General features: G+C 51.0%; 1 protein-coding gene across 4 annotated transcripts in view; it reads right to left on the bottom strand.

The window, feature by feature from the left end:
- AACS (acetoacetyl-CoA synthetase) overlaps nucleotides 1-14,995 on the bottom strand; it is a 64,209-nt gene extending 49,214 nt beyond the window's left edge. For all 4 annotated transcript variants that reach the window (XM_004430073.3, XM_087423459.1, XM_087423458.1 and 1 more), the window contains exons 1-3: nucleotides 14,770-14,995; nucleotides 6,953-7,056; nucleotides 5,116-5,236 (exon numbers count right to left, since the gene is read on the bottom strand). In XM_004430073.3, coding sequence (XP_004430130.2) covers nucleotides 5,116-5,236; nucleotides 6,953-7,056; nucleotides 14,770-14,902 — 358 coding nt within the window. In that variant the 5' untranslated portion in view covers nucleotides 14,903-14,995. The remainder of the gene's footprint in view (nucleotides 1-5,115; nucleotides 5,237-6,952; nucleotides 7,057-14,769) is intronic.
- Nucleotides 14,996-19,574: the final 4,579 nt, after the last annotated feature.

The raw sequence follows: 19,574 nt of genomic DNA, 5'->3' as shown, positions 1-19,574 counted from the left end.
GGATGCAGCCCCCGCCAACGTCCTCACTGCAGCTTCAGGAGAGACCCCAAGCCAGATCCACCCAGCTAAGCTGCTTCTGAACGTGCCACCCACAGAAACCATGAGACTGTAAGCGTTTACCGCTTTAAACCACGGTTCTGCAACCTGTTACGCAATAGAAAACTAAGACTCCATGCTGCGAAGGTGTAGAAAGTGTTTGAATGTACTCCCTAGAGGAAAGATATTAATCCTCTGACCACTACCTTTGATACAAATATTTTATTCCTGATTGCTAACTGTTTTTCAACTCTACAATATGAAGTATCTGTTTTCCAAAGTGAATAAACACCCTGATTTCCCTCTGGTATAAATCTGGCTCTTCCTACTTACTTAAAGGAAGATGTGCCCACCCAGGGTTCTTTTCTCACCTCCCTGGGTGGGCAGCCTTTTCATTACCTCTCCCATATTCCCACCCAGATAACTTTCCATCCTATAAAAATACTCAGTAACCTGAAACTCACTGTTCAAAGACCAATGTGCTATACAGGTGGTTGTTCTAACAACTTAAACACTGATGACGCTAATGCCCAGTGTTTTTGCCTCACTCACTGGAGCATGAAGGCGACATGCACATACTCTCTTTTTAGTGGGCACCTTGTGACCTAATCCGGAATTAAATGTAGGAAGGACGAGCTCGGCTAAGAAGGCCTGAGTGAGCACGAAGCAGAGCCCCATGAGCACCTGTACACAGCTGGGGAGGAAGGAACAAACCAGAAAAGCACACAGAAAATGGAACACAATTATTTTAGAGTCCCCAAGCCAATAATGAGCCAATTTAGGACGCGGCTTAAGAAAGACATCCAGTTTGTAAACTAAATTCGATCCTTGGCTTGAGGGCACTATTCCCACTGCAAATACAAGGGGAGAGCTCATTAAAACAAGGGGCTCCAATATTTAAAACGGAGGGGATGGCGGGGGTGGGGAGGAGAGAGGACAGGAGAGAGAAGATGAAATGGACACAGCAGACCCGGCAGTATAACCATACCTCCCAACCCACGCTCGAGACAGAGCTGGGCTTAAGGCAAAAGGGGCCAGGTTTAGCCAATACACACCTATGAGAGAGAAAGAAGGTGCGTAGCCAATTCAGTCCAAACCCAGCCACCCGGAAGACTGGCTGGTTTTACCAACCTTGTTGTTAGCACTGCAGAGTCGATTCTGACTCCTGGTGCAGAGCAGAACCCTCCCCAGTCTTTCTGCGCCATCCTCTCCCCATCAGGCACCGTATCAGACAACGCTCCCCCGCTATTCACAGGGTTTTCGTGGCCACTTTGACCAGTGGTTTCACCACAAGCAATCAGAAATATTACTGGTTTTTAAGTTTGGTTTGTTTTGTTTTTTAAAGAAGATTCTCATCTGACCTTTCTCAGTTTCCTGTAGGAGAAACCAGGACCTCTCGCAGCGCCTCAGACTCGGTAAAAGCGCGCACACACATCTAAAGGATCAGGAAAAGGAAAGAGACAGGAGAGCCAGCATTCCAGTCCTTCAGGAGGACAGAAGATGCCAAGAAGGCCGCTGCCCAGGGAGGTTTACAAGGGCATGGCCGTGCTGGGGGCAGGACAGCCCTTTAAGAGTCTGTTATGGAGAAACAAAATGTGTTCCATCCACACAGTGCAGTATTACTCAGACATACAAAGGAATGAAGCACTGACACCTGCTACACCATGGATGAACCTGGAAAACATGATGCTGAGTGAAAGAAGCCAGACACAAAAGGCCACATATTGTACGATTCCATTTCTACGAAACGTCCAGAACAGCCAAATCCATAGAGAAGGAAAGCAGACTGCTGGTTGCCAGGGGCTAAGGGAGGAATGGGGAGTGGCTGCTAAAGGGTATGGGGTTTCCTTTTGGGGTGACAGAGATGTTCTGGAACTAGATAGAAACGGTCGTTGCACAACCTTGTGAGTATGCTAGAAATCACTGAATTGTACACTTTAAAAGGGTGGATTTTACGTTACATGAATTATATCCCAATTGAAGACAGACAGATCTCCTAACCCCTTCGGCTCTCCCCCTCCCAGAGACTGCACCACCTCGACCTCCTGCAAGTCCCCTACACTGTCCCACCCGTGACCTGTGCCACCTTGTGGGCACACCTCACTTTACACAACTGGCACATTATTGAAATACTGGTGTAAGCCAAGTCTTATTATACCTAAAGAATTTAAAGAAACCCTCATTCATCTATTTTTATAAATCCAGGACTCAATCTAACGGTTCTGCTAAAGCATGGTACAGCTTGAGGACACCTCCACAAGCCCCAGAATTTTATATCGGAGCCATCACTGCCACAGGTCAGAGAAACAGTCTCTGGACCCAGAGATGGAGTGCTGAGCAAACTCCTACATTAGACACTCTGCTTTCCCAGGATGCGATCTATCCCATTCTCCACCCAGCAGCCGGGGTCACCATGGGATCACAGGGCTCCTTTTTGCTCAAAATCCTCTGAGGGCGGCCCATTGCCTCCCACACAGCCCGGAACTCCTGGCATGGCCCTCGAGGCCCTCCATGCCCTGGCCCCCGCAGGCCTCCCTGACCCCACCTCCTGCCCTTCTCCCGGCCACAGGGCCTCTCTCACGTCCCCACACACCCAGCGCTCACTCCTGCTCAGGGCCTTCCCTCTTGCTGCTTCCTCTGCCTGCAGTGTTCTCCCCCACCTCTGCATGACTCCCCCTTCTTACCCAAGTTCTGCTTAAATCTCACCTCCTCCAAACAGGCCTTCCCCGGCAGCCCCGTCTAAAAGAGCTCGGCAGCCCACCCGATCATCTCCTTCCCATCAGGGTGCTTTAGCTGTTCTTCCAAGCGTTTGGAGCCACCCGGAATCTTATTACATGTGTTTTCTTATTTATTGTCTCCCCGGCTAGGTCAGCCCCATGAGAGCAGGGACCTCATCCGTCCTGTTCAAGGCTGTGTTCCCAGCACCTCCACCACAGGGAGGCGTTGGAGACAGATCTGAGCAGCAAGTGGAAGAAGGGATGGATGGGTGGATGCGCAAACACCTCCTCAAAGGGCAAGGAGAGACGCAGCACTGCTGCCACCTCCCGACGCGACCTGTCCACCCAGCCTACACTGCATCGGGGCTAGGAGCCAGGAAGGGGGCAAAACAACACTGAGCAGCCACACCCTCCATAAAGATGGGGCTCTGTTCTTCTCAACCAGGAGGCGCATCAGAAGCAATTCTGCACTTCAAAAACATACACAAGCCTAGGTCCCACCCCTGGAAGATGTGCTCTCACACTGGGAACAGAACAGCCAGGATTTTAAAAGCTGCACAGGGATTTCCGAGGTATAACCTCGACTGAGAACTAAGTACATGTCCTCTGCGCCGAGGACAGCTGTGAGAGAGACAGAGAGACAGAGACACAGAGAGAGATTCATTCCTTTAATCCCTACAATAATCCTGAAGTAGGTATTATCCTCCTCTCCACTTTACAGAGGCAGAAACAGACCCAGAGAGGTTAAGTGACTTGCCCAAGGTCACACAGCTACTGAGGGTGGAACTGGGACTCAAACTCTCAAATCCTCTCTGACCCCATTTACTCCTAGTTCAGGCACCACTTGGACAAGCATGAGTATCTCACTTCCCACACCACTTCTACTAAAAATAGCGACTGTGGTGAAGACCAGGGTTGCTAGAGGCGAGGATGGTGGCACCTGCCAGGAGAGAGCAGGCAGCCAGGGAGGGGACAGGAACATGACAAAACCCAGGCAGAGGACAGCAGAGAGCACAGCAACCTGGGTCCTTTTCTAAAGGATGCGGCAAACGATCCCACATACCTCACTAGCTCCTGAGAGCATTTGATTCTGGCAGCGTCCAAACACTGGACACCTTGAGTCATGAAGACAAAAGGTTCCTCTATTTAAGCCTATTTCCCCACAGTTGTGTCTAAAATGGGCAAATAAAGCTTCATACTCACAGGGAAAAGCAGTCACCTGGAAAATTTACTTATATGAATACCTCAAACCCTGCCAACACCAGATAAATTCAATGCTACTTTTACAAAAACCTAATTTAATTAGGGGGCTAGCCCAAGTATCTCCTTACTAAGAAAACTCCTAGTGTATTTAAAACATTTTATACCAACTCTTCTGGAAGCTGCTTAGTACATAAATTGGAACTCTTTAAACTTTATTTTAAAAGGAGAAGCCCGTGGGAGGAGATTCCAGCTGTGGTTCTATCACTAACTGTCCCAGTGACTCCGGGCTAGTTACTTAATATCAGGTGTCTCAATTTCTCCATAAAACAAGATCACACGACTGTCCCCTCCCCTTCCCAGTGATAATAACAAGTCAACAGACATCTTAATTACAGTGGAAAGGCACCAAGAGCAGCCACTGCAGAACAGTATGGAGGGTCCTCAAAAAATTAAACAGAGAAGTATCATATGATCTAGCAATCCCACTAATGGGTATATATCTGAAATAATTCAAAGCAGGACCTCCAAGAGATATTTGCACACCTGTGTTCCTTGCAGCATTATTCACAATAACCAAGAGGTGGAAGCAACCCAAGTGTCCACTGACGGATGAAGGGATAAACAAAATGTGGTCTCTCCACACAATGTAATATTATGTAGCCTTAAAGAAGGAGGAAATCCTGTCACCTGCTACAACATGGATGAACCCTGAGGACATTATGCTGAGTGAAACAGGCCAGTCACAAAAAGACAAATACTGTATGATCCACTCATATGCAGTATCTAAAGTAGTCACAATTCCAGAGGCAGAAAGTAGAAGGCGGTTACCAAGGGCTGGGGGGAGAAGGGGAAATTAGTGTTTAGTGGACACAGCATTTTGGTGTTGGAAGGTGAGCAAGTTCTAGAGATCTGCTGCACAACAAGGTGAATAACCTAACACTACTGAACTGTACACTTAAAAATGGTTAAGATGGTAAATTTAATGTTATGTGTTTTTTACCACAATGAAAAAAAAAAAGAAGAAAGGTGCCAAGATATTCTTTGAAAATCATAGAGCGCAGTTTCTGAACGCTTCGGAGCCTGTTCAAACTCGTGGTCCCACGTCTAAGTGGCATCTAGGACAGTGACCGAGGAAAATCCGACAAGTTATCAGACTCACTTGCGACATAAAGGGCAACTCGGTCGTTCTCCCTGTGCCGCAGAAGGTTTTCTGCGTAGTTGAGACGACTGCCTTTGAACCACTCGGGGACGTCCGCTATCCCTTTCGATGTGTCCACGACCTGTAGAGAATGACAGCAAACCAGGACACACACATGACAGCATGAATAAACGACAGCGATTCCGCTTCCCAGAAGCCAGCTAACTCACTGGACCAAAGCATCATTAAATCGTTTCACAGACGTTAGTCTGAACCAGCCTAAGGCTTGAAACTGAAAATAGAAATGAATGCCCTACAGTCACTAATATGGTATCGTGTACTTGAAAGCTGCTGAGAGTGCATCTTAAACATTCGTACCACATGGGGCCGGCCCGGTGGCTTATCGGTTAAGTGCGTGTGCTCCACTACCGGCGGCCCCGGTTCGGATCCCGGGCGCGCACCAACGCACCACTTCTCCGGCCATGCTGAGGCCGCGTCCCACATACGGCAACTAGAAGGATGTGCAACTATGACATACAACTATCTACTGGGGCTTTGGGAAAAAAAAAGGAGGAGGATTGGCAACAGATGTTAGCTCAGGGCCGGTCTTCCTCAGCAAAAAGAGGAGGACTGGCATGGATGTTAGCTCAGGGCTGATCTTCCTCACAAAAAAAAAAAAAAGAAAGAAAAAAAATTCGCACCACAAAAAAAAAAAAAGAGTTAATTACGTGAGGTGATGGATTGTGCTAATTCCACAGTGTATGTACATCACATCACCACATTGTACACTTGAAATATATATAATTATATTTGTCAATTATTCCTCAATAGAGGCAAAAAAAAAAGAAATTAACACCAAAGGGAAACACTGTCCCCCCTAATTTACTCTTTCAACAAATATTTATTAAGCACCTACTTACAAGAGATGCGGGAGACAGAAAGTAAACAAGAGGGCTGTGGCACCTGCCCATCGCCCAGGCTCTGACCAGACACGCTAAAAACCAGGAGATCAGCTACAGGGCCCACTGGCCCCCACACACAATGTTCCGGGAGTGTGACCCCCTCACCTCTTCCCTCAGGGGCGGGAACCTTGGCTCTCTTCTTCAAGTGCCTACAGACGCACCTTTCAGAATGGTTCACCCCATAATCAAACCAAAACACAATAATTATATTCTGAATAACAGGACTCTCTTTCTTCAGATATTGACTGATTTACAGAGTAAGGAGTTGAAAAAAATCTCTAAAATCCAGGTTAAAAAAATGATGAAACTATTGATAGTTTAAAAAACAGCAATATGAGGGGCCGGCCCTGGGGGCACAGTGGTTAAGTTCGTGCACTCTGCTTTGGTGGCCCGGGGATTGCAGGATTGGATCCCGGGCATGGACCTACACACTTCTCATCAAGCCATGCTGTTGCGGCGTCCCACATACAAAATAGAGGAAGATGGGCACAGATGTTAGCTCAGGGCCAATCTTCCTCACCAAAAAAAAAAAAAAAAAAAGCAATGTGAACATACATAATATCACTGACCTGTACACTTTAAAGTAGTTATGATGGTAATTTTCATGCTACGAGTATCTTACCACAATTTAAAAAATATAAAACAATACCCCACTACTTAGGATCGCTCAGGTTCCCAGGATGTGGCCTGGGGTCCACACCCATCAGAGAGCCTAGAGGTGGCAGTCTCCATGGGGTTCGTGACCCCAACACAATTCTCTGCCAACTCTCTAGGGCAATGACTTTTTCTCATTGATGTGAGGTTTTAAAAGATATGATTCAGTATTCCCAAAAATTAACACTTCACCTTGAAACATAACCATAAAAAGATAATCAAATAACAAAATCTCTGCTTACCTCTTCGTACATGCGTGAGAAGACAATTCCACTGAATTTCCAGAACTCTGCCCAGAAGTCTGAATATGACTCAACTGACCAGTGGTATAAGTCATCATAATTTTCTAAAAATAAAATAAAATGGCACATAGCTCAGATAAAACTGGGAAGGAAAGTCACGGCAGTTCAATAATAAAATGGACACACCTAAGGAATTACAGGTGTAACAAAGGGGTTCGAAGGCATCTGAGGAGAAATGGTCTTGGCAGTGGGGGCACGGTATCTGAATTTTTACTGAAGCAAACACAGCACTGCTAGGCCCCAAAAGGAACAAGAGCGACGAGGCGTGATTCTGTATCTTAACCAGCATGCCAAAGAACAGGGACTCTGGAGCCAGGGGCCTCAGTTCAAATCCTGGCTTGGCCATTTATTAGCCGCACGACCTCAGGCAGGCTACTTAAGCATGCTGTCTCAGTTTCCCCATCTGTAAAATGCAGAGAATTGATAGCACCCCCCCTTCATAGGGCTACTGTGAGGACTTACATGAGCACGTGTATAAAACGCTTAGAACAGGGCCTGGGACATAATCAGAACTATAGTAAGAGTTCGCTATTATTATACCATCCAAACTCAGGAAACCTACATTGGATAGATTTGAAAACCCAGAAGTTCAAAACTGGAAGCCTGTTGAGGACTTCTCCTGCCAGTACAATGTTGTGAGGGGTTTTTTGGATTATCTATTTTGATTTTTCAGTAAGCAATGCATTCACATGATTCAAAATTACAGAAGTATAAAAGGTTATATAGTAAAAAGTCCCCCTCTCTTACCCCACAACCATCTAACTTTCCTTGCCCAGAGGTAACCAGTTAAAGAGATTTCTTTGTGTCTTTCCAGAGATTTTATGTGTGAGTAAATACATTCCTCTCTCCGACTTTCACACAAACGGAAGCATGCTCTTCACACCAGGTTCTAATCCTGGGACCTTGGGAGAGTCCTGTCTCCTCTTTGGGCCTTTTTAATCACAATACATTGTCAGCAGGTTATACAGTCACATGCTGGGCTCCAGGGATACGATCACAGCCAGGTCACAGCAGGATCACAGCCGGACGACGACCAACAGCACAGAAAAAAATGGCATAATTCAATGGCTGAGCTCAATTCTCTCACTGTCCTCGCTGTTCCCAGCCCTGAAGGGTACACAGAGGAAGAGACACAATGATCCCTGCCCTTTAGCTGTGTCTCTTCTCGCTGTGGCATCCAATAGTCGTCCTCAGGTAAGCTGGCCTCAGGAGCCAGAGGAGAGTGATCGCTGGGAGCCAGGCAGCAAGGTGGGCCGAGGAAGGAGGGGGCCGGCCCGGGCAGCGAGGGCAGGGTTAGGACATGGGAGGAAGCCCAGAGCCCAAGTAAAGAGAGCTGGAGTGAGCGGGTGCACGGCAGAGATGGAGAACGATCAACCCGGATGAAGTGGGGAGAGTTGGCCCAGAGGTCGCACAGCCTTGATGAGGAGACAGATGGCAGCTTAGGGCTCCAGGCTTAAGAAAGAAAGGGAATCCAGGGGCCGGCCCCGTGGCTTAGTGGTTAAGTGCGCATGCTCCGCTACTGGCAGCCCGGGTCCGGATCCGGGCGTGCACCAACGCACGGCTTCTCCGGCCATGCTGAGGCCGCGTCCCACATACAGCAACTAGAAGGGTGTGCAACTATGACATACAACTATCTACTGGGGCTTTGGGGGAAAAAAAAAAAAAGGAGGAGGATTGGCAATCGATGTTAGCTCAGTGCCGGTCTTCCTCAGCAAAAAGAGGAGGATTAGCATGGATGTTAGCTCAGGGCTGATCTTCCTCACAAAAAGAAAGAAAGAAACAAAGAAAGGGAATCTGAATCATAACAGTGATGCCAGCACTCCCCCCCGCCCCACCCCATATACTCAAGCCAGGGGCCACAGGCCAAGTCAACCAAGCATGCAGGGACACTGTGTCTGGAAAGCTGGGGCCAGCGCTGACTCTAGAGACCAAGCTTGGGGACCTCAGACAGGCCACTTTGCCTCTCTAGGACTCAGTTTCCCTTGTGTGTCACCTGGAAACTGTTGGCCCTGGATCCTCCTGTGACAGTGGAGAGCTAACCCTGCCTCCAGGGCCAGGATGGATGACCTGCATTAGAATCTCAGCTCTGCCACTTTCTAGACGAGGACCTTGGGCAAGCTGCTTCACCTCTCAGCCTCAGCATTGTCATCTGTCAAATGGGGATAACAACAGCTGCTCCTTTAAGAAGCTGTGCTGACCAAATGCGTAAAGATACATGCACCCCTGTGTTCACTGCAGCGTTATTCACAACAGCCAAGACTTGGGAGCAACCTACGTGCCCATCAGGGGACGAATGGATGAAGAAGATGTGGTATATACACACAATGGAATACTACTCAGCCATAAGAAACGATGACATCCAGCCATTTGTGACAACATGGATGGACATTTCGGGTATAATGCAAAGTGAAATAAGTCAGAGGGAGAAGGTCAAATACCGTATGATTTCCTTCATTAAGTAGTAGATAATAACAACAATAAACAAACACATAGGGACAGAGACTGGATTGGTGGTTACCAGAGGGGAAGGGGGGAGGGAGGAGGGCGAAAGGGATGATTAGGCACGTGTGCGTGGTGATGAATGGTAATTAGTCTTTGGGTGGTGAACATGATGTAATCTATGCAGAAATAGAAGCATAATGATGTACACCTGAAATTTATACAATGTCATAAACCAATGTTACCACAATTAAACAAAAACGCAGCAGCTGTGGTGAGGACCCATCGAGCACGTGCGGAAAGAGCACAGGCTCCGAGCTCGCCTGGCCGGGTTCAGATCCCGCCTCTCTAACTGCAAGACCTCAGACGAGGAAGGCCTCTTCTCTGGGCCTCAGTCTCTCTCTCCATAAGGAAGATAACAGTCCTTGTCACAGAGTCACTGTGCGGACTGAACAAGGCGAAACACTGAAAGCACGAAGAACGGCGCATGGCAGGGGGAAAGTGCCCGAATGTGTCAGCCACTCTCCCCACTCCTCACGTTGGGCAGGAGTGGGACACACACTGGCCACCTGACGGTGCAGGAGGCGCTAAGACATCGAGACAGGGATGCAGGACTGGACAGTGCCAGGAAGCAGGAGACGCTGTGTCCTCAGTCCAGAGTCCAGAAGGAGGGCGGCGCCGGCCCGGGCGGTTTCTGGGAGAGGCGCTCCGATGCACCTGTGGGGAGCAGGACTAGACGAACAGGCCCCTCGGCTCCTCTCTCCCACAGCCTGTTTCTCCTTCTTTACTCACCTCGCTCCTCACAAATCGCGGAGTTCCAGCACCAAAAACTCCTCCAAGCTGATACGAGACGGAGCAGAGGCCCGAAATCCTGGCCTCTGCTGGAGACCCCGAAAGCCCCTCACCAAGTCCGTGACCAACAGCATCCTCGAGAGAGGAAGATGTAACCGCCTGCCCAGCTGGGGAATGAGCAGTCACAACAGCACAGGGACCCCAGACGACTCGGACAATGGGTGGGCTTTGTGCAGAAACTACCCCCCGCCCCCGCCGCCGCCACCAGCTCGGCCAAGTCAGCGAATATGGTTCTTCAGATGCGCAGAGCCCCCTTCAGGCTTCTGCTCACAGGCTGCAATCCAGAAAAGAAGACGACCGACCACAGGCATGTTTGGTTCAGTCTGCACAGAGTTCATAAAGACTCAACCGAACTAGCTGCCAACATCTTAAAACCACAATTTTCAAAGGCAATTCAAGACTTCTGGTTTCTCCTGAGGAAAGAGAGCACCTGGCTGTGGGAGCCAGCCAATGATTCTCACCTCCTGGCATTCACGTCCCCGTGTTGTCCCTCCCCATACCTCGCAGGGCGGATCTGTGTAACCAACAGGATGTCATGGGAATGACTGAGTATGACTCGCGAGGCTGGGTTCATAGGAGATACTCCCTCTGCACGCTGCTCCCTCGGATCACTCGCTCTGCGAGAAGCCAGGGGCCAGGCCCTGAGGACACTAAACAGGCCTCCCGCCCACAACCAGCACTGACTCGCTGCCACGTGAGCCCGTCACCTGGAAAGGCTCCTCCAGCCCCTGTCACACCTTCAGATGATGCCGTCCCAGCTGACAACTGGACTGTAGCCAGCCTCATGAGGCCCCGAGCCAGAACCACCGGCTAAGCCCCTCCCACACGCCTGACCCCCAGAAACTGAGCGATACTGCATGTTTATCGTTGTCTGACGTCGCTGAGTCCTGGGGTAATTTGTAACGCAGCAACAGATAACTAACGCACTGTCACACCACACAGCGACAATCAGCTAGCGCTGGTAACGGCTGCCCCGCCCGGCTCTTCGCCCACACGTGAGAGGCAACATAACACAGTAGTTAAGAGCGATGATTCTGGAAACGGACTACGCCTCCACCACCTACAGCGGTGAGATCTCAACCAAGACTTTGAGCTTCCGTTTTCTCAGCTGGGCAATGGGATAAAAGCAGCATCGACTTGGCAAATTACTAAGGATTAAGTTAGTTAATACATGGAAAGTGCCCAAGTGGGGCCAGCATGTGGAAAGAACTCACTAAGTCATAACTGTTATCAACATCTCTGTCACCTGTCTGGTCCCTGTAGGCGTCTGAGTTCACAAGCCTGCTTCCCACTTCAGCCTCTCCTCTCCACCTATGAGAACTGTGACCAGCCTCCACCTTCGAATCTCAGCTCAAGATGTGGCCGGCCCCTTTAAACCGCCTTCTCTGACAGAGCCAGCACAGCGCAGTGCTCAGAGGGCCGACAGCACGCTGCCCTACGCTGGGTGCCCAGCACCGACTCAACTGAAGCGCTATCTTTCCAGGAGCTTTCTCCCCCAACTACACTCAAGCCCTTGGAGAGCGGAGACCAAGCCCTCTATTTGCTGGCAAACTCTATCCCAGGTGCTGGACACAGAGGGGATCTGGGCTCGTGGCCTACAGAAAGACCCCTAGCACAGACCTCCAAGAGAGCACGTGTGAAAGCTGGGGTCACTCCCCTAACTACACAGGCTGGTACACACAGCACGTCCCCCAGGGCCCTGCGCAAGAGGCCTCACATCACAGGCGCGTAGGCTGGGCAGGAGCCACAGGCTGCTCCCAAGGAGGGCTGTGTCCAGAGGACCCCAAGGTCTCTGTGGGTGTGCAGGGAGTCCTCAGGTGACCTCTGCCAGAGCAGTGACAAGAACCAGCCAACCCATGGCCCTGAGAGTGGAAAGAGGATGTGTGACTCCACTGAGGCCCTGCCCTTGCTGAGTCACAGGCATAGAAACCTCACGCTGACCTTGGACGTTGGTCTGGCTTGCGGAGAGGCAGCCAGGCTGGGGAACGCCCCCCATCCATCCATCCATCCTCAGAGCTGGAGCCAAGCTGAGGGGGCCTGGAGGATGTGTGCCTTCCCTCTGTGCATCCAGTCAACAGCATCACTCCATACTGTATACCAGCCGCACGCAAGCCACTGTTGGGGGCGCAGAGGATCCAAGTTCCAGGGCATTGTCTTTAGGCAATAAGAATGCCCAGAAATAAATGAAAAGGCAAGGCAAGATGAAAATCCAAGTTACATGCACTTGGAGAGTGGACGGAAGGAGAAAACTGTCCAAGAGACTAACCAAAGAGAAGGCAGCGTGTGAGCTGGGTCTTAAAGCAAAGCCTCAAACCTCTAGGGCCGGGCCTAAGGAAAGGAGAGAGCAGGTGGGGTCACCCATCAGGAGTGCAAGAGGAGGAAAAGGCAAGACCCAAGCTCTATACGACCCCCAGACCAAGAGAGGAACCCCGCTCAGCTCAGCCGACTGCTGTCACGTGGAAACACAGACCCAGCATCAGAGGCCTTTGGGTTTTCAAAAGAAGTTGGAAATCTTGCTTGTTCTACGCAGTCTCCCAGTGTGTGAGCCGCTGAACTAAGTCTGCAGGTGCCATCCGGCCCATGGGCCCACCAGTCCACATGCCTCGAAAGACGCAGAGGTCAGCAGGCAGACGGCGAGCTACCAGTGCTCAGTGGTGTTTACTCAGCAACCCCCACAGGCCGGGTATAGGTGAGTGCTGGGCATGATCATCTCCTGTCACCCTCACACCCACCCATGATCCAAGTCCTCTCATTATGATACAATGATCTTCTCGATGATACAAGCCCATTCTCCAGATGAGCAAACTGAGGCTGCAGAGCCCCAGGGAATTCTTCCTGATCACACAGCTAGGAGGTGAGGGAGCCAGTTTAAAATCCAGGGAGTCAGATTACAGATCAGTGTCAGCCCCCTTACAGGGCTGCCCGTATGTGAGAGCATTACATAAGGCATCAGGACTGGACAAGCACCATTACTGCTGGCAGAGGAAAGAGACAGAATCGTGGCAAGGTAACAGAAGAATGTTCCTTGGGGCTCTTCTTGGGGATCAAGTCTGTTCTCTCCCAATCCAACACACATTAACTGACCAACTACTACCTGACAGGCCCCGAGAGTAATAAGACCGCACCTGTCTCCAAGGTGCCCACTCTGAGTGAGCAGGAGGGAGGGAGAAGGATAGAGCTGGGTTAGTCAAGGGAAGCAGCTCAGTGGAAGGCTGTGGAGGCCTGGAAGCTGCCAGATGGCACCGTTTGCAATTCCAGAGTCAACAAGGAGCCACTGAGAGCCAAGGAGTGACAAAGTCAGACTGCTTCAAGTTTGCTCTGGCAAACCAAGCAGGATGCACTCGACAGGGGACGGAGGAAAAGCAGGAAGCAGGAAAACCAACCAGTGTTCAGGGAAGAGGAAGGAGGGCCAGGAGGAGTGCTGGCCCTGGGGTGGAAGAGGGAGACAGAAGAAGGCAGTGCTGCGAGGTGGACGTCCCTGCAAGGCAGGTGACCCGGCGCTCCATTTCCGTGAGGCTGACTGAGGACGGTGATGTCAACAAGAGAAATACAGGAGTCCCCAAAGCCAGCTGAGGGGGTGTGGAGGGGAGGAAAAGGCCACAATGGGTTGAAGAGCCCTGAGGGGGATGCTCCAGCAGGTAGTGGACAAGCCAGTTAGAGGTGGGGGAAAGCATGGGAAGAGCTTCTCACCCAGAAAAGGGGCCTGCTCTGCCCAGCCCACGCCAGCCAGAGGGCTCCTGAGGGCCAGGCGGTGGCTGGCAGGAGGGCCCTAGACTAGGTTCTGTTTGGGGCTGGCAGTCTTGACATGAGGGGAAGGAGTTCCGCCCCAATCCCAAAGGAAGGCTCCTCCCTGACCATCCTCCTCCTGGGTGCCGGGAATTCCGTGCTGGCCTTCTAGCAGGGTCAGCCGGGGCCGCCAGAACAAGGCACTATTGCCTGGCAAGTGACCCCCACAGAGAGGAAGAGCTGAAAATCAGAGAGGCCCTACCGTGAGGAAGCTCCCCAGGCTGGAGAGCAAGACCCCAGGGAGCACCTCACCTCACAAGGAGGAACGCCTAGCAAGGGACCTCCCAGTCCACAGGAGCTCCAAGGCCAGAGGGGGGACCCTCCCAGGAAGAGGGGAACTCTCCCAGGGAGACATGCTGCAGTAAGGATGCCCGCAGCCTGAACTCAGAGGTGACACCCCGCACAGAGAAGGGGCAAAAGCCCCCAGTAAGAAGGTGCCCCACCCCCTGGATTGGGGCCCCCACGTCCAGTTTGCCTCCCAGAAGAGGGAAAGCGGACCAGAAGACCGTTCCAACAACCAGGAGGGGCCCTGACGGCAGCGCCCGGGAAGAGGGGCACCCCGGCCCCCAGGAGGAGGGCCCCTCTGCCAGGCGGTCTCTCGGACCCGAGGGGAGCCCGATTTCAGGGCCGCTGGCCCGGGCGGCGGCCGGAGCCCCCGGGGGGGCTGCGCCCACACTCACCGAGCGCCAGGCCGCAGGCGGCGCCCACGGCCGCCCGGAAGCGGTCCATCTGCGTGTCCTTCTTGCTGTCCGGCTCCCACACCACCTGGCTCTCCAGGATCTCCCCCCGGCCGGGCCGCGGCTCCTTGGACATGGCTGCGGGGTCCGGGGCTGCGCGGGCGGCGGGGAGCAGGACGCCGGGCGGCGGGCGGAGGCGGCGGCAGCGAGACGCGGGCTGTCGGCCGGGAGCGGGCGGCGCGAATGAAGCCGGCGCGGCTGCCCGCGCGGGACGCCCGGGGGAAGCCCCGCCCACCAGGGCCCCGCCCCTCGCAGGCCCCGCCCCCTCCGCGTGTAACCCTCCGCGGGCGCCGGCCTCGCAAAGGAGTGCTCGCCGCCGCGCCCCGCCGCCCAGGACTCGAACCCGCGCGCGAGGGGCGGGTGGGGCTGCGCAGGCGCGGTGGGGCGCGGAGGGGTTAAAGCAGCGCCGGCTGGGTCGGGCGCTCCTGCAGTCGTTATCGATTGTTCTTCCTGCGGGTGTTTGCTGAGCGCCTGCTGGGGACCCGGCACCGTGCGGGGCTTTGCGGGTACAGCAGTGAACAAGGCAACATTCCTGCCCTTCTAGCAACGGGCGATAAGGGTGGCGGACAGGTGTGGGGAGGAGAGCAGACAATTAACAAATAGATACATCGTATATGTCATACGTAGTGGAATGCACACGGTAATAGACACAGTGTACCAGTGAGTATCCTAATGTGCTTAGAATGATACGTATAATATTATTCGTATGATAAAACGTATTAAGTACTATGGAAAGAAAGAAAGCAGGGAGGGGTAGAAAACATGGGAGGAGTATTTCCGTTTAAACAGGATTGTCAGGGGCCGGCGGGTGGCTTAGCGGTTAAGTGCGCGCTCCGCTGCTGGCGACCCGGGTTCGGATCCCAGGCGTGCACCAACGCACTGCTTCTCCAGCCATGCTGAGGCCGCGCCCCACATACAGCAACTAGAAGGATGTGCAACTATGACATACAACTGTCTACTGGGGCTTTCAGAGAAAAAAATAAATAAATCTTTGTAAACAGGGTTGTCAGGGAAAGTCCCATTGAAGAGGTGACTTCTACCAATGACTTGAAGAAGGTGACAGGAATGAGCTACTGGTATCTGGGGGGAAAGTTTCCAGGCAGAGGAAACAGCATGTGCTAAGGCCCTGAGGCAGGAGAGTGTTGGGCATGGTTAGAGAACTATGTAAGGAGGCCTGTGTCTTTGACTTGCAAGACCTGGGGTAGAAGACAAAGTCAGTGAAGGAAGAGGTGGCCGCTCAGGTGGCTCCTGGAGACTGTTAAAGACTTTGGTTCTTACCCTGAGTGAGATGAGAGCGTTGGAAGGGTTGGGGCAGAAGAGGGACATTCTCTGATTGCAGCTGTGATGGGAATCCCTCTGGCTACTGAGTTGAGAATAGTCTTCAGGGAGCGAGGGTATAAGCAGGGAGACCAGTTATGATGATGTTGCAAGAGATGATGGTGGCTGGACCAGGGTAGCCGCTGTGGAAATGGAGAGAAAAATGAGACTTGGATATATTTTGAAGATTTATTTATTGCACTCCTACTGTGCGTTAGCGCTGTGCGGGACCTTCCCACATTCCTGCCGTAACTCCATCTCACAACAGCCCAATCAGCTTCCCCCAAGTACAGTTTTTTACACCATTGGAGTTTTATGAAGCAACCTCCCATCTCCACCACTTAATCTTAAACGACTTCCATCTCCCGGCCACCACGAATAAACATAGATTCTAACTTAAAACAAGGTGCTTGCTACGTAAACATGGCTTACAGAATAGCCCCCTCCCCTGAGGGGGCTGTCTCTCTTATTGATAAAGGGACACCAGATCTGAAAGAAATTGCATTTAAAAATATACTCATGGATGTTCTTCAATGTATCTTGAGAAATTTAGAAGTACTGGAAAATACTCCAGTTTCACTTAAAAGAATCAGTGTCAGTAAATTTCACTGCTGTGGTTGTTCTAAAGTCAGAATGTTTCAACCCAAACTAATCTTGACCCTTAGGAGAAATGTCTAAGCCAGAGAAGGAGGAGAGAATGGCATTCACCCATTTCAGGAAGCTTTGGTGCCAGGTTGCTGCTTACACCCCGGGGCACGGCACACACTCAAAGTTGGGGTGCATTCCGAGTAGGCCTCTGTTACTGTTGTTCGGTTGGCGAAGGGCGTTGGACCACAGAGATACTTTCTCTGGCAATTGTTGGCAATTGTAAGGACCAAGTACGTATGAGGTTGAGGATCTGTAAATTAATTGCATTAAAAGAATCTGTGCATCCACATGCCTTGGAAATTCTCTGTGTATCCCGCAGGGATCAATGTGCCCCAATTTAAAGACCCACTAGTCTAAGCCAATCACAGTGCTCCTTTTTCTCCCTTGCCAGTGATTGGCCTGGGGGTGAGCATGTGACCACGTTCTGGCCAATGAGACCAAAGGGGTGGGTACCAGGAGGGGCCTCTGGAAAAGTTGTCCCCTGAGAGCGAGGTCCTTCTGCAGGGACGTGCGACGGACATTTCGTGACCCTGAGATACAAGGGTGAAGAAAGCCCTTCCACAGACCATGGCAGGGCAGAGGGGGACCAGCCTAGACCGTCTGCGGAGCCGCCGGAGCAAGCCAGCCCTGGGCCTCTGGTTGAATACACAGTAACCATCCTCATGGCTTCAGCCGCTGGGAGTCGAGCATCATAACTTGCTGCCAAAAGCATCCCAACTGGAGCAGTCACCAAAGGTCATGTTTCACGTGCGCGTTCCCCTGGAGGGGCTCCTCTTCACTCTGGTAGTTCATCGCCCACGTGCGATGGCCTGGACACCTGGTCTGAAGATATGAGGCCATCATGTAACTAGGGAGGGTCACATCCCCCAGCCCGGACCCCTCTATCACAGCTCCTGTGTCCCAGGGTTCCACAAGGACGGGGAGGAGAAGAACTGAAGATTCTCCACCTAAACGAAGTGAGGCATCTAGCCCAGTGCTGATCCTTGAGAAGAACCTTCCAGACAGAGGGCATAGCAAGTGCAAAGGCCCTGGGACATGCTTGGCCCCGTCAAATGGTAGTGGCCATATAGGGCCTTGGGGTAAGGACTTGGGATTTTATTCAAAGTGTGATGAGAAGCCATTTGGAACGTTTTGAGTAGGGACGTGATGTGACTTACATTTTGAAAGGGTTATTCTAGCTGCTGTGTGGTAAGAGAATGAGTGGGGTGGGGTTTGGGGCATAGGATGGAGTGCAAGCAGGGAGACCTGTTAGGGGGATATTGCAGAAGTTCACATGTGGTGTCCCGGTGGCTTGGACTAGGGTGGAAGGCGGAGATGATGAGCAAAGGGCTCTTTATAGATACAGATAGAGATACCTATGTATAAATATAAGCTTATGTAGATTTACATCTTTAAATATCTATATTCGCATAGAGATGTTTTGGAAGCTAGAACGAACAGGATATGCTGCTGCATTAGACAAGCAGTCCTGGGGGCCCAGATGAGATGAGAACAAGTTGTAGCACAAATAAAACTGATTTTCCCCAAATCATAACCAAAGGAGTGATGGAGTGGGCTCAAGGAAAGGAGAGAAGACCGGAAGGGGCAAGAAGCCGACATATTTCCATTTCCTGCAGCTACGAGGACAACAGGCTCTACCAGGCAGGCCAGAAAGAAGGTGAAGGAGTGATTCCAGTCAGAGACTCAGCGAAGTTCCCAGAGTCTTTCAGGCCAAAGTGCTGTTTGAGGATCTCTTTTTCTGGCCTTCATGGTGTGGTTGCCTCGGCCCTCCCCGTCCACCCACCGGGATGTGGCGATTGGGTGGATGTCACTTACCCAGGGCCAGACGTGCCTGAAGTGATGTCCCAGAGTTCAGCCTCCCCACCTCCTCTCCAGCCCCAATGGGGAAGCAGAGGAGAAAATGCGGCCCCAACCCAACTTCCTCCCCAGGAATTAGGATAAGTAAATGGTGGGATAGTCGTCCAGTGGAATACAATGCAGCATCGAAAAAGGACCGCTCTACAGGTGCATCAGCCTGATGAGTCTCAAAAACATAATGCTGAGCAAAAAAGCAAGCCACAGAAGTGTAGAAACTGTATGTTTCCTTTTACAGAAAGGTCAAAAGCAGGCAAAACCCCAAAATATCTTATTTAGGAATCTGTACATGTTAGAAAAACATAAAGAAAAGCAAAGAAATGCTTAACAACGTTTGAGGCACTGGTTTCTTCTAAAGGAAGTGGGGGTGGGATTTGGGGAGGGGCTTTCCCTCCCCACTGGTCATGCCCTATTAAGCTGGGTATAAGTACACAGTGTGCATTTATCATTCTTTACACTGTACACACACACTATTCATTCGTTTTGTATGCTTCATACACCTCACAATTTAAAAAAATAAAAATAAAAGGAGGGCCCAAAACTGATGACATTGAGTGTTTTACTTCACCAAGTCTGGGATAAAAGTTTGGAAACAAACTGTAAGTCCGTCAATAGGGAATGGGTAATAGAGAGAGTGATATAGTCCATACCTTGCAATACTGTACGCATCAGATAAAAATCATAAGATCGACCTCTAAACAGCATAGTTCTCAAAGAGATTGTTGAGGAGGAAAAGCAAATTACAGAATGATAGCTACAATTGTAGAAAAACACATACCTGACGCTATTTGTGTTAAAAAATAGATTTCTTCTTTGGCATATATATTTTCCATACATTAATATATGTGTAGGAAGGATAGTGTAGTGAGTTGAGTGAGTTGAGTGAGTTGAGGAGCCCCACCCTCAAAAGATATGTCCACCCAGAACCT

Source organism: Ceratotherium simum, chromosome 35, assembly GCF_057802395.1.
Source record: "Ceratotherium simum simum isolate JZ-2026a chromosome 35, ASM5780239v1, whole genome shotgun sequence".
NCBI lineage: Eukaryota > Metazoa > Chordata > Mammalia > Perissodactyla > Rhinocerotidae > Ceratotherium > Ceratotherium simum.
This window is presented reverse-complemented; position numbering and strand designations above follow the sequence as displayed.